The sequence below is a fragment of the Gambusia affinis genome, linkage group LG15 (genome assembly GCF_019740435.1).
Source record: "Gambusia affinis linkage group LG15, SWU_Gaff_1.0, whole genome shotgun sequence".
NCBI classification, from domain to species: domain Eukaryota; kingdom Metazoa; phylum Chordata; class Actinopteri; order Cyprinodontiformes; family Poeciliidae; genus Gambusia; species Gambusia affinis.
The window spans coordinates 7061542-7083883 of NC_057882.1; the positions used below are offsets into that span (position 1 = coordinate 7061542).

The window sequence follows — 22342 nt, forward strand, 5'->3', positions numbered from 1 at the left end:
AAGATGAAACACAGACTGAGACAAGCGTCTTTATGGTTATTGTTAGCCTCTGCTAAGTGCTAAGTGTCCAGTTATGTCTGATTCGATACCAAAAGTATTCATCCATGATAAATATGATCAAATTTAGAGCAAAAATTATGTTTCATTGACAGCCATGACCACCATTTTGAATGTTTTTAGTGGCATTTGTTTTTTTGTTTTGTTTGTTTTTTTAAATCCATCCTCTGGAAACATCTGGACCACGTTCGGCTCTCATGCAGGCATGTGAGGATTCAAAAGAAATAATCTGCTGCATCATGGTGGAGGTTTGTGTTCACACTTAAGATGAAATAATTCATTTGTCTGGAGTCACGACAGATTTCTGGGACTTGTTTATCATTTACTAATTTCTGTTATAGGTAAAATTAATTAATCTTTTAGTATTATTTTTACTGATGACTTCGGATTGACTGGTTGAGTTTTAGGTTTGTGATCTGAATTCTAATCCGGTTCATAATCTGGATTTACCCGTCTTTGAGGAAAACGGACAGAACTTCTCTCAGGTCCAGGACATCACAGGCTGCAGAGTCATTTTCCAACGAGAAGAAGAACCGATCTGCCTCCAGTTTCCCGTGGAGTTCTTCCTCCTCCTCTTCTTCCTCACCTGCCCAGGTAACACAGCACACATCATTTAAAGGGATAGAGCGCCTCCTGGTGGACACACGGCACAGGGCCGACTACAGGCTCAGAGCGTTCTGGGAGGGGAAGGAGACAGCATGGAGGTCCAATCAGAACCAGTGGCATGGACAACAGAACCAGCAACATAAGAACTGGGCCACCAGGTTCTGGTGCTGGTTCTGATAGCAGCTGGTCTTCAGAGTCCTACGGACCCACAGCTCCCTCTGCAGGCGGCATTGGGTCCTGCAGCGTTTTTTCTGTGATGGAAGAACCCAATCAGAACCTGGCCTGTTCTGAGACTGGGGTGACACCAGAGAGCCTTTGTGGTTTGGGTCCAACTTCTGATGAGGCCCGATCACACCAGAACCGAACTCTCAGAATGGCCAGGACTTCCTGTACCACAGTGTGATTCTGGCTCTGGCTCTGGTTCTGGTCCAGCAGTCTTCAGGTTCTTTGTGTTTCTGTTTAGATGGAATCTAACCTCGGCAATCATGGTGTCTTTGCTCCAAGGATCAAAGGTAGAGCCTCACCTGTGGGGGCGGAGTCCTGGTTCCTGTTGGCTGGTTGAGGCTGGTGAGGTTGTACTTCTGCAGGAGAACACAGGTGTGTTAGAGGCTTCAGCTGTGACCTCAGGTGAAGTCAGGTGAGGTTTACCTGTGTACTCGTTGAGGCGCAGCAGCTCAATCTGCAGAGCCTGGCTGGCTTTTTCAGCCAGTCGTATGGGGGAGGGGCTCTGAGGGTCAGACGAGGACACCTGCACACAGGTAGAATGGTTCAAGTGATGGCTCAGGGGTGTAGAGGGTGCGGTGCTAAGCTAAGAGATAAAGACCTTGGCTCCAGAGCAGATCAGAGACATCGTTTCCTCCACGTCGTCACTGACAACCACCTGGCACAGCCTCTGAAACACCATCACCATCATCATCATCCTCATTCTCCTTCTCCTGTGTTTTCCTCTGACCCGGCCGCCTCTCCTCTCACCTGGTTCATCATGGAGCGGCTGGAGGTCAGAGCGTGGACTCGCCTGTAGCGCCCCCTTCTGTATTTGTTCTGGATAAACACTGCCCTCTCCTTCTCCGTCGCCTCCGGATGCAGCTCGTCTGCTGCTGGCACGGCTGGAGCCCACACCTGATTGGCTAGCCGGTTGCCGTAGGCGACAAAGAGCTGGAAGAATGGAGGGTTGAAGGTCAGGAAGAACTACCTGTGTGGCAGGTTCAGCTGACTGAAACGCTCAGGTTTTTCAGGTCATGGATCCAACATGCCTTCACCAAACTTTCACAAATCAAAGTTTAACAAAACTCGAACTGTCTGTTCCATGTCTGTAGAGTCTGAACTTTTTAAACTAGAGCGATCCTCAACATGGTGGAAAATATGGTGGAATCTGCCTTTAGTAGTTAAGAGGCTAACTTCAGCTTGTATAATTCAAGATGTTTATGTTTGGCCTCACGCTGGATTACAGTCAAATCTGTCAAAAAACAAGGCAACACATACAGATATAGCATGGCAATCATGTTTATTTAAACAGATTTCTTAAAAGAAGAAAATACGAGGTGAGTGACTATCCCAGGGATCCTAGCTATTAGCTTATCCAAGGCTAATGCTATCCCATCTGAAGCTAACATCAGCTTCTCCAATGCTAATACTAGCCTACCTACAGTTAACACCAGCTTCTCCAATGCTAATACTAGCCTACCTACAGTTAACACCAGCTTCTCCAATGCTAATTCTAGCCTATCTAGAGCTAACTCCAGCTTCTCCAAACTTTGGAATGGTCATGGCCTCCTGAGACGATTGGCCTTCAGGCTTCTTCTGTATCAGTGATTCAGTCTTTGGTATTTTGGCACTAAGAGGACACCATATGTATGTAGTGTTCTGGAGATAGCCCTTCCTGAGTAAAGCACTCTGCTGTTTCCGTGTTGCTATCAAGAACCACGGTGATCCAAAACACTGCAGCCAGATTGCTGACATTTTGTGTCGTTCTGGTAATTCTAGTGAAGTTTAGACCTCTAAACCTCCAATTTTCAGCTTTAGCCAGACAGGAGCCCCTTACTTCAGACCCTCAGACCTGTCAGTCCTCCTCACAGTTCAAAACTACCCAAAGGAAACTAGTTTTCAGCCTTGGCATTTACACCCAGGATGTTTAGGATGTTTAACACCTTCTTCCTGCATGTTTTCTCAAAGCTGCATTTCCAGTTTGCTGCTGCTGATAATTATGCTGCTACCTTTGTGCCCCAATCTGAGACTGATCTGAGCGTATACTGTATGTCTACGTCAGCAAGCAACAGTTAGTGATACGTATGTCTGAATCTGTTCTGACTCGCCTCCACAGTGATAAACTCTGACTATTGTCAGGGTGTTCTCTCCTCAGATAAAAAACAACACATACCCAACCAGTCAATCAGCATCAAGTTAAGCACAAAACATTCTTACTTTGTGCCTTTTAGTTAATGTCCCTGCATTTCTTCAGCTACCATATGAGGTATGAGAGGGATTTTATAGTTTTACAGGAGATTTTTAGAGCTGTAGCCAGAGTTGTTCATCTTCCCTTGTGTAGCAAGACTTTCGGAAAGTCAGCTTTGCCTTCTGTTGAAGCTGCAGCCTCTGAGTAAACGGTACCAACCCCCACATGTTTAAAGCTTAGTTTTGTATGAAACTGAACAATGATCTACATTTTCTAACATGTTGATCCTTCAGGCTTCACCTGTATCAGTGGTTCAGTCCAGGTCTTGTTGTCCATCCTCAGGCTGCGGACCGTGGACAGGTTGCTGCCCAGAACTCTGTGCTGAGCTGACAGACATTGATGGACAATCAGAGCAGTCTGGTCTCTAGCAGTACCTTTGGTAGCCACACCCTCAGTGGCTCCGCCCACAAGTTGTTTGCTTCCTACCTGCACAGTTATGGCAGATGACCAACAGTAGATTAACCGATGCCCACTCAGGATTGGCAGCTCCGCAGTCACCACACACTTTGTTGTAGGGGTTCTCCCACAGACGTAGCGCCACCTGGCTGCAAGACTCAGCACTCTGGATGGTGGAAGTCAGGCTATCCAGCCAGAGCGACAGGTCCTTTGACGAGTCAACGGACAGGCTATAGCACAGAAACAAGATTAGCAGTGGCGCCAAGCGTAGCGGAAAGGAAAGCTTGATGGACAGGTGAGTACTTGAAGGTCTTGTATGGGGTTACGAGGGCAAACGAGTGCTTTCCTGTCGCTTTCACTGTGGCTACGTTCAGGGGCACGGAGAAGGAGGCGATGCCCAACAGGAAGCTGTCTTTGTTGGGATAAATCCAAAGGTCATGACCCCAGACGGCAGCGTAGGCACGGCTCCGAGAGTCTTTCAAGGTGACTTGTCCATGTAGCTCAGAAGGCGCTGGGCTTTGCAGGCCACGAGTCGCCAACAGAGATGTGACCCACCCTTCCTGAACCTCTGAGGGAAAGAAAGGAGAAGAAAATAAGGATGAGATTCCGAGGTTATACCAGAGGAATGAACAGAGGATTCATGCTCCCATCTTCTAATCTACTGCCAGAAAGGTGTCTGATCTTGGGTGATGGATAAGGGGTCCAAACTGGAAATTATTTGATCTGACATTCCTGTCCTGGTGTCTCCCTGATCGCCTCAGTCCGTTACAAACCGCAGGATCTCTACAAAGAGAAGTTCTCACTCTGTTCTCACTCTCCACCAAACTTCACATCAGGACCAGAACATCTGGAGGGATCAAAAGTCATATCAAATTCACCTGAAGAACTTACAGACCACAACTAAAGCTATGGAAGGCTAAAACAGTACAGAGTTAAGCCAGAAACGTCTTCAGCTCATATCTGAGGACAAGAAATGGGGCGAAAAGAGACGGGACAAACTGAGACCTATGAGGATGGAATTCTGGAGAGAGTTTTTAACAATGTTCTTCTTGGAATCCATTTCTGTGTTTGTCTCTCATGAGACAGGTGGACAACACCTTCATAGGTAATCATATTAACATGAACCAGACATGAGTCTCTGAGGAACTAAGTCCCAGGAAGACAACAGGACTCTGTCCAGGCATCACTGTCCTACCGTTACTGTGAGCCATGAAGTCGTAGTGTTTCTTCCTGAAGTAGACGGAGAAGCGTCTTCTGTCCTGTGACTTTACGTTGGTGATACTGGAGACATGGAACAGCATCTCACTGAACCGGTCCTGATCCACAAAACAAGAACCCAGTTAGTTAGCTGGCCGACACACACCGGAGAACACACACAGGTAAAAACACAAAGGAGAACACTTACTGTTCGTTTCTTACGCAGGGACATCAGCTGGCCATCCAACGTCACCCACAGAACGCTGTATCTGATGGACAGAGAAGATATCATCACCTGGCATCCATCCATCTATCTGTCCACCCAAAGCCGCCCTGCAAAGCCCTGAGGTTCTGGTACCTGAACCCCTTCCAGACGTCCAGCCAGCTGGCCCGGACCACGGCGCTCTGAGGAGCCGAGTCTCTGCTGCCGCTGCCCTTCTTCCTGGAGACCCTGATGGTGGCTGCCCTGTGGAGCAAAGAGCTGTCAGCAGACTAGGGCATCTGTCAGGTTTAACTCTGTGATCCTTTAATCTACCCTGAGTTAGATCCATTGCTCACTGGTGCTACCTGGTCAACATGACAGGTGTTCTGGTAACATGACTCTAGTTGACCAGGTCGGAGTTCAGCGTCCATACATTACCATTATTAAAACTGTGCTTGGATGTTATTGTAGTCTGGTTTCTATAACAACATGTCTGTGTTTCTGGCATTAGCCAATAAGAGGGTCTGGAGGCGTTCAAACCAATCATCAGCTCTAGTTTAAATGTTGAACAGCAGAAGAACCCGGAAGGAGTTCCCTCAGTGAACATCGGACCTGGACGTACCTGGGAATCTTCTGGTTCACTGGTTTAGACTTCTTGCTTGGAGGGAGCGGAGCTGGTCGAGTCGGTTTCAAGCGATCTGATTGGTTGGGTGAAACTCTACAAGGTAACCAAAAGCATAGCGTCAGTGTTAGAAGAAGGAGAAATCATCATCATCATTCATCACAGACTCACCTGGTGGTAACTGGATCAGAACCAGGATCCTTATCCACTGATGCATCAGAACCAGAGGCAGCAGGGCTACTGCCTTTATCCTCCTCCTCATTGGACGACTCTGATTCAGCTTCTTCCTGATTGGTCCAAGTACCCAACACTGTGACATATGGATCTTCTTCTTTGGTGGACAGAGGGGATGGAGACTGAACTGGAACCAGAACCATTGATCAGAATCAGACAGAGAGAAAGAAGGAAGGTCAGGTGATCAGAAACAGATCAGAACTACTTGGGTCAGTAAGAACCCTGGGCAGGAATGATGGGACCAGTGAAACAGGAACCAGTAGAACCCGGAGAAAGGAAACCAGGGTTTATAAGAGGTTTGATCAGTGGACCACAGGTTATAACTGAATTTAGATCAGTTTAAGCAGATTTAGAAGAATCTGGATCCAGACAGGTACTGAAATTCCAGAACAGAGACAGGTTTTTTTTTTGTTTTTTTTTCCCCCCCTGCCAGGGGGTCTTTTTGTGGGCTCTAGTGTCCCTTATTCGAAAGTAGGCTGACAGGAAAGGGGGAAGGAGAAGGGGTAAGAGATGCGGCAAACGTCAGCCGGGTCCAGGAATCGAACCCGTGACCACCGTGTCGAGGACTGAAGGCCTTTAAATGTGGGTCGCGCTATCCCCTACGCCACCACAGCACGCCCAAGAACAGAGACAGGTTGATGGTACCAGTACCTTCCTCAGCAGTACCTCCAGCGACCTCCATAGATGGAAACTTGACTCCTGCGGTTGGGTCCAAAGATGCCTTGACCAGCTGCGACAGAGCCCCGACATCTGGACACGTTCAGAACAACATGGACAGGCAGGTGTTATCATGGGAAGATGTCTGTCTGTCCTGGGTCAGACAGATCCTGAGGATCTGGGTTTAGGGTCGGAGGTTCTGGTCCTATTTCTGGGTCAGAAGAAGACCGTCGGAACCCATCTTCAGAACTTCAGCCCATGTCATTTATAAACATGCGAATGGACAGACTTTCTCTGGTTACACAAGCAGGAAGCAGGTCATCCCCGTTCCCTGAAACAACCTCCAGCTCCTCCTGGTGGGTTCCACCCGGTTCTACCTTCAGCTGTAATCAACCACCAGGACCATGGATGCAAAAAACTCTGCATTCATCAATCTACAGTACAGACCAAAAGTTTGGACACACAGTTGTGTCCAAACTTTTGGTCTGTACTGTATGTTCTAGATTAATGAATCCAATCTAGAACATGGTTGGAACATCTATAACACATCTGCGGTCCGTCTAAGGTCTGTCTATGGTTAACTGGTTCAGATCCTCAATCTGATTGGCTAGCTTACCTGTGTGACTCCTTCCGTTCATGTTCAGTGGTGGGTGTGGCTCAAGTGAAAGGGGCGGGGCTGAAGGGTTATGAATGCTGCTAACAAACTCATCCACGCTGGTGATGTTACTCAGTGAGCTGATAATGCTTTCTAGGCTCGTAGAGTCTGAGCCGTTGGCAGCAGGTGTGGAGGGGTCAAGCCATATCTTAGCCTCAGCAATAGCAGGCATAGCGTTAGCAGTCTCAGCTAACCCAGGAATGGTTGTGGAGAGGCTGTCAGTTAGTATGTCTATGGGGGGAGGGTCAGAGGGGGCGGAGGCGCTGAAGCTGGTAGCGACTCCAGCCAGAGACGGGATGTTGGTGGCAATGAGGTTCGTGATTCCGTCTAGAGTCGGGAAGTTGTCTCGTGTTGACTCACGAGGTGAGGAGAGAGGGAGAGCGTCTCCATCTGGGGGGAGGAGACAGTGATGTCATCAGTTACATCATTTGATAAGTTGATACTGATATTAACGCCCCCTGGTGGATTGCTCTGGAAATGCAGGACCCACCAGTGAGGACATAGACAGTGCAGAGTCTAAGTGTTTGAGGACCAGGAAGTTCTGGTCCCCACCTGGGCTGGGTCTGAGGTCCAATCATTCAGAACCACAGAGTGCAGACCGGACCTTCTGGTTCTGCTTGTAGCTCTGGTCTGGTTCTGATGAGACGGGTGTCAGTCTGAACGGATCAAAGTGATTCTGAACCAGAGAGAAACGGGTTTTATGATTCAGGACCAGAACTGGTCCCAGAACCAGCAGAACAATCTGGCAACGTTTGTCAGGATGATTCCTGATGGAACTACGAGAAAAAACGACTTCATGATGATGAACTAGGCCAGAGGTTCTGGAGGATGACAGCAGAACTTTCTGGGTCTACAGGATGGAGGAGACACAGCTCACGGTGGGCCTGTATAGTTTTGGGCCAGAACTTTCTGGTTCCAGTAACTTCATGATGTCTGACTCAATGTCTGATCAGATTCCGTCTCAGAACGAGCTGAGAGCCAACAGTTGTGCAGCTCAGCCTGGTTCCAGGCCTGGTTCTGGTCCATTCAGGCTGCAGAGCTTCTGGTCCAGCACCAGACTGAGCACAACAGAACAGCGTCTGAGGACAGACTGGTTCACAAAAGGATCACTGGAGACGGCCGGTCAGACTGGTTCTGCTGGTCTACGTCAGCAGCTGCTGGTGAACAATCAATCAGCCCGGGTCTTGTGACGGGCCTCTCTCCTCTGAATAACAAACTGAAAGGAGAAGCGAGGGCCACAGATTTTTATCATCAAGAAAGAGAAACTAAGACGGTTTATCAGCTCAGAGAATCTTTTACTGGATCACAACAGGTAAGACATGAAAACTAAACATGTCAGAGCCCAGGATCTGCTCTGCCATTGCTTCTGGTTCCAGTTCTGGTTCGGAACCCAGATAATTTCTGATAAACCTGCAGATCAAACAGTTTTGCTCCTGGTTCAGGAGGAACGGTGGTCTTTCAGAACCGATCAGGTGGGTCCAAGTCGATCCGGTTCTGGCAGATGATGACATCACAGCAGAGGACAGGAAAGGTTGCAGATGAAAGATTCCTGTTGCTGAACAGAACCTCCCAGAACCGGACCAGTCAGGCCCATCTGATGACTCGCAGGCAGACGCACCAATCAGATTGCACCTGGAAACTCCTGTTTACATCCTGGCGGCAAGCTGACTCACCATGACGCTCTGATGAGGTCATGATGATGTCACAGGTGGGGCCAACCTGCTGACGTTACAGTGATGGCCGTCTAGACGTGGATGTGTGATGTGAGCAGACATCCATGTTTAAAATGTGGATGTCTGACCGGTCACGCATCCACATTTTAAAAAAAATTACCCTGAATCAACAGGAAAGCTGAGGAGACGGGCCAGGTGGGGTCATGAAACCAGGTGAAGGTCAGAGCAGCGGCCCAAGAACTGAGCCCTGAGGGACGCCGTACAGGACTCAGCAGAGCAGGGAGGCTCTGGATCCTTCAAGACGGCTGAACCACAAACACCAGGAGGTCAAAGGTGATTAGATGCCTGCTAGTTAGAGTAATGAACCTGTTGGACCTTCAGTGAGGCCGGATCTGGACCGGAATCAGAACCAGAGTGTTTACCTGTGCTCCGGTGCCGTTCTTTTGGGAAGCTCAGCTGCAGGTTTTCACAAGTTGGGTCTCTGAAACACAAAGTCTGAGTCAACCCGAGTTAGCCCGAGTTGGCCCGAGTCGGCCCAGGGGATGAGTCGGTACCAGGTGAGCTCACCTGTTTAGTAGGGAGGAGAAGCTCCCGGAGGAGTGGAGCCTCGGTTTTGGAACCGGAGGAGAGGGGGGCAGAGCCATCTGCAGAGCAAGAGCACAGAGACCCATCAGAGCTGATCACTGACCTTCCTGAGGAAAACACACCTGGCAGGGAAAGGTCAAAGGTCGTTCCCAGTTCCTTCCTCAGGAGGAAGACACACCTAGAAGAGCCAGACATTTTCCTGAACCAACAAAGCGAAGACATGAGGAGAACCAAGTCGGACCCTGAGTGTTCGGATCCATCCTGTCTCCATGGAGATGTTTCCTAACAACATGGAGGGACATCCTGGACCAGAACCTGAACTGAACTTGAAACTCCTCTTCTAGGTCATCTGGCGGTTGGTTGAGATATCACCAGGACCCGGACTCCTATGTGACACAGGGGCCTGGACCGGTACCAGTTGATATTCTATAGGCCAGATGGTACCGACCCGGAGACGATGGTCCACTAGAGCCAAACCTAACATTTATGGGAAAACTAAATCAGTTTCTCTAAATGAAAAATGAATCGGCAGATTTCAGTTTAGCTCCTGTAGCCGAATCTGGGTCTCCTTCTTTCAGAACCGCCTGCCAACAGAACTCAGAACCTCCCGTCTCCATGTTTTTCTAACCCTCAGTTTGGTTTCTGGATCTGCAGGTAAACTCTTTCTGAGAAACAGAAGCAGATCTTACCTTGCTGTCGTCTCCCAGACACCTGCAGTTCACCTGTTCACTGGTTCACCTGTCTGTCCCGGGACCTGCACTGCTACCTGTGGCTCACCTGTGGACCAGGTGTGTCTGCTCTTTTCTTTTCTGCTCTAATAAACTGCTGCAGCTAGTTTTCTGTCTCTGTGAGGACACACTCTGCAGAACTCTCAGGGTTCTGGTCTGGTCCGGTCTAACATACTGTACTTCCGAAGGAGTCCAGAGATGTTTCCAAAACCAAAACCAGACAAAATAAGATCCAGAGATCCACAGAGCCCAGGTTCTAATCCGGACTGGGAAATCAGAACCTGCTAGCTCAGAACCTTCAGAACCAGAACTATCAGAACTTTACAGAGTATGTTTCACCAGAGCAGGACCGCCAGTTCCTCTGAGAACTGAGAATAGAGCGGCTTCACCTGTTCTACCTGCTGCAGGAATGTGGGCGGGGGTTCTTCTAGCTGTGCCGAGTCATGTTGCTGTGTGTATGTGTGCTTGTGTGTGTGTGTATTTACCGTGTCAAACCTGCATCAGAATCAGAACTCCAGATTCTAGTGTCGGTCCAGGAGTTTCAGAACCTTCAGGCTGTACGCGGTTCTGACCTGCTGATCTGATCTGCAGAACTCACTGAGAGCTGATGATGATGACGATGGTGATGAAGAGTGACTTGTCAGACGGCAGATCCGAGTCTCACTGAAACCCGATCCAGCCGGTCTGAAAGGTTCTGCTGTAATGGTCCAGTTCTGGGAGCTTCAGTTGGCGTCAGAGTGAGACATCCGACCCAGAGAGGACCTGTGGTTCTAAGAACGAGGACTAGATTTAATGTGTTGACTTTTTGTAAGACCACGCCTCCATCAGACCACGCTCTGTTATGCCACACCCATTATTTACCTGGGTCTCAGTGAAGCAGCACCACCTACAGGCCCAGGTTTGGGTCATTGTGGTTCTGAATCTGGCCTGAAAGCAGAACCATCCCTCTGGCACCAGAACAGGGTCTGTGTTCCTGCTGTTGGGCCAATCAGATCTGGGTCAACTGCTTCTGATTACAAAGGCATCAGATACAGAGCCTGGTTCTGTCAGATCTAACTGGGTTCATCAGAACCTGTGATCAGAACCATCCAGTAACTCTCCACCAGCAGGCGGTGAGTGCATCCAGACCTCTGGACTGGATGCAGTGACTGCAGGTTTTAATATACACACCGCCTGCTATAACCATTCATTTTGATATTTTAATATCAAAAAAAATTATTTAAAAAAGTTTTACTTTATTAGTATTTTACATTTCAGTCTTTAAAATGCCAGAATTCATTTAAATTCTAAATCAGATTTTCTGATCAGTTATTCCAGAAACATTTCCACCAAACTCTTAGTCACAGTGACAACATTGAGGCATTTCTGCCCTCTACTGCCCCCTGCTGGTGTCTTAATGCCAGCACAGTCTGCTTCACTCCTGCATTCAGCTGCTGCTGCTTACTGAGCTGGACCAGTACCAGAACCAGAACGAAAACCAGGACCAGGACCAAAACAAGGAGCCGGAGCAGGACCAGGAACAAAATCAGGACTAGAACCTCTCATGTGGTTCTGGTTCAGTTAAACCTGGATTTAGGATTTTTAGTGACTGACATGAACTGAAGTCAGTCTGATGCTCCCACACTGCAGTGTGTGTGTTAGTGCATGTGTGTGTTCTGGTTTGGCTATTCTAATTAGGACCATTTCTGATATCCTTTTGAAGACCGATGGCTTTATGGGGCCTGAAGCCTGGTTCTGCTGTGCTGACCCCGTGGTTTAGGGGAAATGTCTGGGTTACAGATAAACACGTTTACTAAAATGAATCCTATACAAGGTCCTCATATGGGTAGAAGAACAAACTGGTGTTAAGACCCGACCCATTTCCTGTCAGAGGAGAGACGGGGCGGGCGAGCGAATTGAAAACAGACCTCCTCTCTCTTTCTCGCTCGCCCAGCTGGATCAGAGTTGGACTGAAGAGGAACAGTGAGGAAGAGGAGCAGTGAGGAAGATCCGATAGAACCGAGGAGTGGAGCTTCATCTGAAGGTTTCTAACTTTTCTTTCTGTAACTTTTGCTTATTCTGCAGTTCTGAGGTTCTCCCGGTCCAGTTGGAGGTTCCGTCTGTGGGGCTGGAGGTTCCGTCGGTGCGACTGGAGATTCTGCTGGTCTGATTGAGGTTCTGTGTTCTAAACCCGGGAAGTCTGGCAGGAAAAGTCTCTGAGTGGAATTCTGCTGGTTCTGATCCAATTCCCTCCACGGCTGCTCTGAAACTTGTTTCAGGTCAGGAAGTTGATCCACAGAGGATCTGGTCTCAGATCAGCAGCCGGCGGGTCTGATCCGGTCATCCAGAACCTCACAGAACTTCCTGGTTCCTAAAGAACCCGACTGAACTGCCAGGACCAGCAAAACTATTCTGGCAGAATGACATCAGGACCAGCTGAAGGGTTCTAAGATGGACGGACAGCTCCAAATACATGGACTGGACCAGGACCGGAGCTGGACCCAAATCTCCATCCGGACCTGGAACTGGACTTGGATCTGGACCCAGAACTGGACCTAGGACAGGAAGTTCTGGAGGTTCTGCAGCTGAGCCCGGTGAGCTCAGAGACCAAGATGGAAGCTGCTGGTGTTGTGACATCATGAGCATCTGCTGCTGACCCCAGACCGTCACATGACCTCATCATGACATCATCATGACCTCAGCTCACCTTCCCGTGTCCTGAGGAGTTACTGGTTCTTATTCTGGTTCTGCTCACTCTTTCTTTCTCTGTCTGCAGGTCAGAGGTGATCAGTCTAAACCAATCAGGGGCCAGACAACAGATCACATGGGGCGCTGACAGCCAGGTGAGAGTGACATCATAACTGTTTTGTGATTGGCTGCGGCAGGTTACCTGGACAGACGTTACCTGGGACGAGGACACAGCAGCTGCTCTCTCTCTCCTCGCTGCGGCCACAGGAAATACCTTCTTGTTTATTTTCTTCTTCTGTGGTCGAGCCACATTCTTTCCTCAACCAGGACCAGCTGTGATTGGCTGAGCCCCCAGCAGGATGAGCTCTGATTGGACGGCTGGCTTCTGGCACAGTGAGGGATTTGTTCCCGTCGGTCTGAAGGAGCTCAACTGCTTTAACAGACGCTGCCTTCAGGAAAACCCGCCAGAACCAGAATCTAGGTCAGAACCAGGCCTTTCCCTGTGGTTCTGTTCAGAAAACTGTCTAAACAGAGCCACAGGGACGGAACGGTTCTGGACCCGGTCCTGGTCCGGCTGATGAGTAAGAGGAGCAGACGAGTTCAACTCATAAAACTGAATCAGAACCTGATAGATGTGTTAAGAGGCTCGTTAACAATCTGAATCTGAATCTGACTCTGGGTCTGATATAAACACTCGGATCAGTCGGAATGATCAGATTAATCTAGATTAGAGGATCATGCTTGTCTGATCAGAGCTGATCAGCTGATTGATGGAATCTGATCAGTTTCAGGTCTTCAGGCTGTAGTCGGAGGCGTCTGAAAGTTTCATCTCCAGGCCTCGGCTTCTAACAGACTTTCATTGTGAAATGTCCATCAGGACCAGCAGCCATGACGGCATCCATCAGAGCCACAACAGGAAGTCTGAGCCTTCTGCACTTCCTGCTGGGTGAGTTTAAGAAGCTACCCCCAGGTGAGGCCTTCTACCTGTCCTGAGGAACTGGACCTGGTTTTTACAGTCGGTTGGTCGGTTCTGAGAAGAACGGTGAACCGGCTGGGCCGGGTTGGTTCTGTAGAACCCTCTACCAGATGTTTGGCTTCTCCATCACATTGTTGTGGTTCTGACCAACCGGTTCCTGTCACTCCTGTCCGTCTGTCCAGGTGTGTTCCTGAGCCGTCCAGAAGGGGGCGTGGCCCTGGAGCTGCTACCTTCCTCCCCAGAAGTTCTCCTCCAATCACAGTCCAACTTCTCCGTGGTGAGCTTCACCTGCCCGTCTCTAGGCAGATCCACCTGAGTGTCTCTGCAGCGCCCCCTGTCTTTTTGTCCACAGGTGTGTTCAGGGTGGAGTGAGGTGAAGTGGCGCTTGCCTCAGGACGCCGACGGAGGTCCAGAGGTTCTGGTGCGGGTCGACGGCTCCAGCCGCATCCTGCAGCTCCTTGGTGCCACCTGGAGGAGCTCCGGCAGGTACACCTGCGAGGAGCCGTCCGCCGATCAGAGCCGCACGGTGGACGTCTTCATACCTGGACAAGGTAACGGTCCTCAACAGGTGCTTGAGCAGAAAACCTGGTGGGGTTTCAGAGTGTCCAGAACCACCCTGATCCAATCAGAACCACTCTGATTGGCCCTGTAGGCTTCTGTTTCACGCCGTCTCATGATGCTGGGAAGAACCAATGGAACCAGTGGCTTAAAGCACTGGTGAGTCCAGAGAACCCAGGAGATCAGTCAGAGAACTGAAGGTCGTCTGGGTCCGGCGGAACTTCAGAAGATCCATCGTGTCAGAGGGAGGTCTGCGGGGTCAGAAGGAGGTCTGCGGGGTCAGAAGGAGGTCTGCGGGGTCAGAAGGAGGTCTGCGGGGTCAGAAGGAGGTCTGCGGGGTCAGAAGGAGGTCTGCGGGGTCAGCGGAGGATCTATTGAGTCCTGATGAAGCACATTGTTGCAGCTCTCAGATGTTCTGGAGAAGTCTTGGTGGATGGAGCAGCTCATCTGTGAACCCATGTTGAGAGAGGAACAAAATCCTCTCGTTCTTCAACTGGCTGTTTCATTTTGACCCTCCTGTCCTGATAGTCCTCGGGTTCCTCAGACGGACTTATAGTCCAGTTTGCAGGGGCTGCAGCAGGTGGAGCCCCAGGCTACCTGGTGAAATATGTCCACCTTCTTGAATTCTCCAAACCCAAAGTTTATTCAGATTTTCTCCTGTTCTGGTCATCTTCTCTCTCTGTGGGAGAGGTTTCTCCATCCGGCCGAGAGGTTCCGTCAGATCATTCGGACCAAACATTCAGTCCATTTGTTGGTTTCCTATCTCAGGTCCAGAGCAGTGGTTCGTCCCACAGAGTTCCTCCCAGGTGTACAAGCACTCAGAGGAAGGTACCATTCCTTGCGTGGTGTCCAACCCAAAGCTCAACGTCTCTCTGTTCGAACGACCCGGCAGAACCGCAGTGGGCGGAGTCAGATATGAGCCGGCTCTGGGCTTCATGGGACGCCTCAACGATGCAGGACATATCTGCGTGGCGACAGACGGAGACCAGGAGAGGGAGTCCCAGGTCTTCTATGTCTTCACCGTCCTCGGTAAGGACACGTTTACTGACCCGAAGCATTCTGGACCCACCTATAGTGACCAGCTGTCTCTGTCTCCGGTCTGTCTTCAGAACCGAAGCAGATGGAGATGGAGCTGTCGGTGTCCAGCCAGGTCCTGAAGCAGGGGGAGGTCCTGACCATGAACTGCTCCGTCAAAGATGTGGACATAGCCTTCTTCACCTGGACCTTCCCCCGCAGACAGGTAGCCATGGCAACAGTACTGAGTCAATAGCAGCAGGATGAATCTTGAAGACTATCCTACTTTCTTTCTGCTTTCTGAGTCTGGAGTGTTATGGTTGGAGTTGATTCACCGAGTCATGACTTGGACTTGGCTGTAGGCAACCTGGTTATCTGGCAAGTGGAACAGAGCCAAGGGCTCAGGGAATCTGACTCACAGCATCTCAGTCATGACAGAGGTTCTGGCTGTATGGGGGGTCGGACCCCTCACCCTGGCATGGGGGGTCCGTGCATCTCTGTACACTAGAGTATGTGGGAGCCTTCAGAGTTAAAACATGGAAGAAAACCAAAGCACCATCGTGACTGTTTTCATTTTTGTATTTTATCTGAATGGTGATGTTCAGTAACCGTCAACTGAATGGTTTCTCTACAGGAAGTAGAACCCCTGACGGACATCCTGTCCAATGAAATTCGCTCGTTCATTAACATCTCCAAGGCAACAGAGTCAGACTCAGGTATGTGTTTCAGCAGCTTTATCAGATCCTACACGCCACTGCAGTAAGACTCTTGACATCAACAGGTTGCTATGGCAACTGATGCTGCTGCTTTAGTTGAGAGCTTGTTACCGTGGTGACTGTTTTCTGCAGGTGTGTATGTGTGCAAAGCTCAAGACTCGCAGTTTAGATGGACCGTGAGGAAAAACATCACAATAACTGTTCTGGGTCAGTAGCGCGCGCGCACACACACACACACACACACACACACACATGAACAGATACAGGTAACTCCTCCCTCTCTGCAGACCATGGCTATGTCTACCTGTGGCCCTCAGGTGAGACCAACATCTCATCTCTCGTCCACCACACCGTGGAGTTGAAGGTAGAGGGTGACGCCCACCCCACGCCCACCTTTACCTGGGCCAGGCCAAACCAGACTATCGCCATAGAAACCAGCTCCGTCAACACCACTCACCTGACCAGCAGCAGGTATGTGGAAAGATTCGTTAATCAGTTTAGTGCAGTGAGAGGTGGAGGTCCACACCTTCAGCTCATCCAGATCTTTAACCTGACCTGGTGCTGTGCGGAGAGGAACTGGAAACCTTCCGGCAGGTTGAGGTCAGGAACCACAGGGTTTAAAGTTCAGGGTCCTCACATCAACATCTGGTGGGAACAGCTCTGTGGTGACAAAGTTCTCCTTCCCAGGTAGAATCCAGCTGAACTGTCTACTGTTCTCAGCTGGGACAGTCACTGAGTCTTTCCTTCATCAGACGGTGTTGGTCCTCCCTTAGACTCTAAAACATGCTATCCAGTTGGTTGGTTGGCTGGTTGGTGGAATGATTGGTTGATTGCAGGTATGTGAGCACCCTGACGCTCCATCAGGTTCAGTTGGACCAGGCAGGAACTTACACTGCAACTGCATCCAATGAGGACAGCAGAGAGGACGTCATGTTCTACCTGCAGGTCACAGGTGAGAGAGATTTGTTGACCGGTCACCTGAGGGGTATTTACCCATCTGTGAGTTCACTTCCCAGTGTGTCCTTTTCCAGCTCCTCCAAGGATTTTGTCTCTGTCAGAAGTCGATAAGAAAGACATCCTGTGTGTCAGTGAGGGAGTCCCGACTCCATCTGTTGCCTGGTACACCTGTCCACGTTCGATCAGGTAGACACTCATACACACAGGTGAAACAACGACCATGTTTCCATGGTAACCTTTTGATTTTCCTGCTGCAGGTGCAGTAATCTGAGTGACGGTTGGAGGAGCCAGTTAGGGGCCTTGGAACAGGACGTCACCACAGTGATAGAAGGAGGCGGTACCCTGGTAACCATCATCATCACAATGTGGGAGGGGCTAACTGACCACTGGCTAACCACCCGTGTGTGTCACCTGTTCAGGTAAAAAGTGTGTTGACTCTGAAAACTCTGGACTCTGTGTCGGCTGTTCGGTGCGAAGCTACGAACGCAGCAGGAGGACGAGCGCGAGACCTGCGAGTCCTTCGCACCTGTAAGTACTGCTGGAGTATGGGAATACCTCTGTGGTTCTGGGGGAATGCTGCAGGATGATCCAGCAGCACACTCATCAACACTCAACACTCATCAACACGTGGTTTTGAGGATTCATCAGATGCCGAAGCTCAGAAGGTCGATCCTAAAACCGAACTGAAAAGCAGCTAGTCAGACATGAGAAGGTACCTGAGCAGGAGGTTCGGGTGTCCTGTAGGTGTTCTAGAGCAGATCAGGGATGTTCGGTTGATGTTTGAGAAGACACTGATGTTCCCGTTGAGACTCCATGTAAGACTCTGTCCTTCTTCTTCCAGCCCTTCTGTCTCAGGTGGTCGTCTTGGTGGCGGTCCTGGTCCTGGTCATCATTGGTGTGATCTTCTTCATCATCCTCATTGCTCTCTGGAGAAATGTCAGTAAGATCATCAGGTTGAGTATTTACCAAACCTCTGCTGCGGCTCAAAGACTTTGGAGTTTGGTCTCTTTGTGTCTGCAGAAGCCTCACTATGAAGCTCGCTGGAAGCTGATGGAGTCTGAAGGTTCTGACGGACAGTCGTGTTCCTACGTGGACCCTGAAGACCTGCCCTACAGCTCCGTCTGGGAGATTCCCAGAGACCAGGTGGCACTTGGTACATAGCACCAGCACCTGGCAGAAACTCTGCATTCAGTTCACCCACAAACGCCCCATCGGGTCAGACTAGTGTCTGTCTGTCTGTCTGTCTGTCTGTCTGTCTGCAGGTCAGGTCCTGGGTTCTGGTCCATTTGGACGAGTTGTAGAGGCAACAGTTTCTGGTCTGACTGGCTCTGACACACCAACAAAAGCTGCAGTGAAGATCATGAAATGTAAGGTCCTCCCCCTCTGAGTTGTTTGAGTCAAAGCTGCGTCTCAACCTGTGGTTGTGGTTTTGCAGCCAGGAGGGATCCCGCCAAGTCTCTCATGTCCGAGTTAAAGGTTCTGGGTTACCTGGGTCCTCATCTGAACGTCGTCAACCTGCTGGGAGCCTGCACCAGCCCAGGTACACATTGCACACCTCAAGAGATACACTTCTGGTTTCACATTCTGCCTTGATCCGGATTAAACTGTTAACAGCTTTTCCAGATGTAATCCAGATGTAATCCAGAATAAAGATGTGACAGGAACAGTGGGCCCAAATCCCAGAGTGAAGCTGGATTACAGGCAAAAATTTCCATTCCGACGCAGCCGTGTGATTGGTTAGGAAAAGTAAAGTAATTTTATTCACATAGCACAATTCAAAGTGCTTTACATGAATTAGAGAAAATACAAACAAAAGAAAAGAAAAGCAAAAGAAAATCAAAAATATAAAAAGGTAAAAGTATAGAGCTACATATTGGTTCCCCATGTTTGATAAGAATAAGAATTTATAAACTAGTCGGGGTTTCTCTGGATTCTTGATCTGATAAAACTAAGTGTTGGTTCTCCATGCTTGATTCTAAAAAATACATGGTCCTAAATGTGGATCTAATATAAAGAGTCGTTTCTCTGGATTCTAAGTTTGTTCTACTTCCTCCTCTGGATCTTTTTGTTCTGACTAATAGGTTTGATTTCCATTCTTGGTTGAGTGCCTAAAGTAATAAATTCTCCACAGTTTATAAAGTATTTAAACTAGATGCTTCTGTTTTGGGTTGCTTGGTAAGTAAAGTACTCCCTCATTTATAAGATGGGAGTTTCTCTGGATAAGTTAGACAGACATGGAAAAGAAATCAGGAAAAACAGCACATGCAGCAACATTCAGTTTCATTGGTCAATGAAGCTGAAAAAAAGATACAGAAGAGGTGAACTCTGTGATCGTCTCATCAGCCTGAGGGGAAAGAAACCAGAGATTATACTGGAAATAACCTGGAGTGGGCGGGGCCTGAAACCCAGATCCTGGTTCACCATCAGAACCGCTCCTCAGCCAGATGCTCTGTCGGGTCTAACTGGTTCTGTCCAGGTGTGCTCAGATCTCATCCGGAGTTTAGAATGAAAATAAAGTCCGGTTCCGTGTTCCAGGTCCAGTTTACTTGATCACTGAGTTCTGTCGTCATGGCAACCTGCTGAGCTACTTGAAGAGGAACAAAGACACATTTGGAGAGGTGGACATGCCCAGCAGGAGGTGAGCCAACCCTCTGACCTCTGACCTCTCTCTCCCAGTGATTACTCAGTGTCTCTCGCCCACAGTAACAGCGACGGCGGCTACATGGACATGAACCAAGACGGGCGGGGACGTTATGTTCCTCTGAAGGAGCTGAAAGACACCGAGCAGGGGACAGGCCACGCCCCCACAGGTGATGTCATGTGATCAGGTTACCACAAACAGGAATAAGAAGAACTTATGATCACCACTGCTGTTCTCTTTCAGACCACCAGAAGGCGCCATTGCTCCTCCTTAGTGACTCTCCCTTCCTCACCATGGAAGACCTGTTCAGTTTCTCCTTCCAGGTCGCTCAGGCCATGGATTTCCTGTCCTCCAGGAAGGTACGACCGCCGCCATGTTGCTTTCTGCAGCTAGACTCTCCTCCATCCTGCTTGATCAACCCAGCTGCTCAGTTTGACTCGGCTGAATTTGTCTTTTTAATGTCGTACCAACTGGACAAAGTGTCTCCAGATCAAAAACAAAGTTGGAAAATTTTTTTTCAACTTAGAATGAAAGCCAGAGAAGATCAGCTGGAGTCCCTAACAATGCCTGATGTTTGCTACAGTTTGACCAACCACAACATAACCCAGGGAATTATCACAGGGTAGTCTGTAACCCTGATCCTGATCCTGATGGATCTCCTGACCTTCTCCAGACACGTTTCAGCAAAGTCTTCACGTTTGGACCAACAATATGGTTCTGGTGCCACTGGATGTCATGTCATGTCATCAGGGACATGTCAGGCAGTACAACGGTTCTAGGTCCAAATGTTTCTAGAACCATTTTACCGCCTGGTTCACATCTGTCTCTAGAACCGTTGTACTGCCTGACATGTTGTCCACATGTTGTGTGTCCCTCAGTGTGTCCACAGAGACCTGGCAGCCAGGAACGTCCTGGTCTGTGAGGGGAAGCTGCTGAAGATCTGTGATTTTGGTTTGGCCAGAGACCTTCAGAAGGACGAAGATTACATCATCAGGAGAAACGTCAGTCCCACACAAGACATTGGTCCTTGGTTGATGACATCATCAACCAGGTAGCTGAGGTGTCCTGTGCCTGTTTGGTTTCAGAGTTTCCTGCCACTGAGGTGGATGTCTCCAGAGAGCATTTTCCAGAACATCTACAGCTCTGAGAGCGACGTGTGGTCCTACGGAGTCCTGCTGTGGGAGATCTTCTCTCTGGGTAACTCAGTCTGACCAGTATACAGATCCCAGTATAACCAGTGTAACCAGGTTACACGAGGTGGTGTATTGTGTGGCAGGCTGCGCCCCGTATCCTGACCTCCTGACAACCCGACAGTTTAGTTCTGCTCTGAAGAGAGGACACAGAATGGACCGACCGGAACACGCTACATCTGACATGTACGACGACAAGTCTCAACACTCATAAACCCGTCTCAACACGCATAAACCCGTCTCAACACGCATAAACCCATCTCAACACGCATAAACCCGTCTCAACACTCATCAACCCGTCTCAACACACACAAACCCATCTCAACACACACAAACCCGTCTCAACACGCATCAATACGCCTCAACACGTCTTCTGGTTCCAGGTATGCTGTGATGAAGCGGTGCTGGGATGAAGATCCTCTCTCCAGACCATCTTTCTCATCATTGGTTGTTGCTGTGGGCAACATGTTGCCAGCTGACTACCGACAGGTGAGCTGATGTGGATGAACAGTCTGAGTGATGTGTGGGGTCGTCACTCCTCTGTGTGTTGGGTCCACAGCGGTACGCCCAGCTGACCGAAGACTTCCTGAGAGGAGACGGCCCAGCCATCCTGCAGTCCAGACGCAGCCTGTCCCGGACGACCAAGACGGAGACAGAGACGGACGTCCAGTTGGACAGAAACTCCTCCCACTGTGCCGCACGCTTGCAGGAAGCTGAACTCGGCTTTCACTTCACAGGAAGTCCTTCCTCTGACGTGAAGGAACGCCTGCTGGAGGCGGAACCAGAGGACTCAGGCCCCTCCCATAATGCTTACGTCATGCCTGTCGTCACCATGGAAACCAGCAGCAGCACTGCGCTGGACGCAGTCAGGTACCTGTGTAGAGTCTCTCTATAAATCAGGCATTCTGTCCCAGCTAGCAGGAAGTGATGTCAGAGGCACCTCTGCTGCCATCTTGGTTCTGGAGAGACATTTTTTAACTTCAGTAGAACCTGGCAGATCTGGTTCTGGTTCTGGGTCCAGATGGCCTTTTCCATCCTGGAAGGCTGCAGGTGAACCAAGCTGGAAACAGAGCATGCTTTTATTGTGAAACTCCTGCAGGCGTCACATGTCTTCTCAGTGGCGTTTCCTTGACGATGACTGTGTTTTTCTCCTTCAGCCCTCTGCTGTCAGGTCCGGCCGACATCTTTGAGACACAGGAAGTGACATCACCACCAGAAGCTCCTGCTGAGGCAGAGGAGGAGAGCTGCCTGTGAAGGTGCCGCCTGGTGTTGGCCCCGCCCCGGTGCAGCTGGACCAATCAGAGACAGAGGAGCCGCCATGTTTCCTGCTAATATGAAGAGAGAAGCAGCTCTGGCTCTGATTTATCTGTAGTCATACCCGCCATGTAGCTCTACTGAGATTACCTGCTCCTGACCCGGTCCTGACCCAGGACAGAGCCGGGTCAGGACAAATGCTTCAATAAAATATATCCAACAGCTTCTCAGTCTCATTCAGCAGACGTGATCCACCTTCATCATCAGTTCTCAATCCCATCCCTGTGGGGTCGCGAGGTCGTACT

General features: G+C 49.6%; 2 protein-coding genes across 6 annotated transcripts in view; one reads left to right on the top strand and one right to left on the bottom strand.

The window, feature by feature from the left end:
- The window catches only part of LOC122844816 (arf-GAP with Rho-GAP domain, ANK repeat and PH domain-containing protein 1), a 29385-nt gene that overhangs the window by 4238 nt on the left and 2805 nt on the right, over nucleotides 1-22342 (bottom strand). Inside the window, exons 2-19 of one of the 3 annotated variants that reach the window (XM_044140587.1) lie at nucleotides 10560-10834; nucleotides 9319-9395; nucleotides 9174-9232; nucleotides 7040-7468; nucleotides 6418-6516; nucleotides 5704-5893; nucleotides 5533-5628; nucleotides 5067-5174; nucleotides 4917-4977; nucleotides 4707-4827; nucleotides 3815-4079; nucleotides 3542-3741; nucleotides 3356-3441; nucleotides 1636-1818; nucleotides 1487-1555; nucleotides 1312-1411; nucleotides 1188-1244; nucleotides 508-643 (exon numbers count right to left, since the gene is read on the bottom strand). In XM_044140587.1, coding sequence (XP_043996522.1) covers nucleotides 508-643; nucleotides 1188-1244; nucleotides 1312-1411; nucleotides 1487-1555; nucleotides 1636-1818; nucleotides 3356-3441; nucleotides 3542-3741; nucleotides 3815-4079; nucleotides 4707-4827; nucleotides 4917-4977; nucleotides 5067-5174; nucleotides 5533-5628; nucleotides 5704-5893; nucleotides 6418-6516; nucleotides 7040-7468; nucleotides 9174-9232; nucleotides 9319-9395; nucleotides 10560-10565 — 2342 coding nt within the window. In that variant the 5' untranslated portion in view covers nucleotides 10566-10834. Of the gene's footprint in view, nucleotides 1-507; nucleotides 644-1187; nucleotides 1245-1311; nucleotides 1412-1486; nucleotides 1556-1635; nucleotides 1819-3355; nucleotides 3442-3541; nucleotides 3742-3814; nucleotides 4080-4706; nucleotides 4828-4916; nucleotides 4978-5066; nucleotides 5175-5532; nucleotides 5629-5703; nucleotides 5894-6417; nucleotides 6517-7039; nucleotides 7469-9173; nucleotides 9233-9318; nucleotides 9396-10025; nucleotides 10165-10549; nucleotides 11129-22342 lie in introns of those variants that run through there. The other 2 variants (XM_044140589.1, XM_044140588.1) reach the window with 2 other exon arrangements.
- Nucleotides 581-22262, top strand: LOC122844817 (platelet-derived growth factor receptor beta-like). Of its 3 annotated transcripts, XM_044140591.1 has the most exons (29): nucleotides 9992-10124; nucleotides 12129-12218; nucleotides 12323-12637; nucleotides 12820-12886; nucleotides 13609-13677; nucleotides 13890-13984; nucleotides 14060-14258; nucleotides 15034-15294; nucleotides 15375-15505; nucleotides 15914-15995; nucleotides 16128-16202; nucleotides 16283-16466; nucleotides 16832-16947; nucleotides 17027-17138; nucleotides 17210-17297; nucleotides 17372-17480; nucleotides 17794-17888; nucleotides 17973-18105; nucleotides 18215-18319; nucleotides 18388-18492; nucleotides 19488-19590; nucleotides 19656-19762; nucleotides 19837-19952; nucleotides 20472-20594; nucleotides 20679-20790; nucleotides 20870-20969; nucleotides 21167-21272; nucleotides 21343-21653; nucleotides 21941-22262. In XM_044140591.1, the coding sequence occupies exons 5-29, from the start codon at nucleotides 13620-13622 to the stop codon at nucleotides 22035-22037; spliced, it is 3123 nt and encodes a 1040-aa protein (XP_043996526.1). In that variant the 5' UTR covers nucleotides 9992-10124; nucleotides 12129-12218; nucleotides 12323-12637; nucleotides 12820-12886; nucleotides 13609-13619; the 3' UTR covers nucleotides 22038-22262. The 3 variants fall into 3 exon arrangements, with proteins under 3 accessions (XP_043996527.1, XP_043996526.1, XP_043996525.1); XM_044140592.1 differs by lacking the exon at nucleotides 9992-10124 and adding an exon at nucleotides 581-651 and having other exon boundaries at nucleotides 12129-12637; XM_044140590.1 differs by lacking the exons at nucleotides 12129-12218; nucleotides 12323-12637 and adding an exon at nucleotides 11998-12087 and having other exon boundaries at nucleotides 10059-10124.

Coding starts and splice junctions, on each gene's coding strand:
- LOC122844817 (XM_044140592.1), top strand. CDS start 13,620: ATGACGGCATCCATCAGAGCCACAACAGGAAGTCTGAGCCTTCTGCAC. Junction 18,493..19,487: donor GGGAGCCTGCACCAGCCCAG/GTACACATTGCA, acceptor TCCGTGTTCCAG/GTCCAGTTTACTTGATCACT. Junction 19,763..19,836: donor GACAGGCCACGCCCCCACAG/GTGATGTCATGT, acceptor GTTCTCTTTCAG/ACCACCAGAAGGCGCCATTG.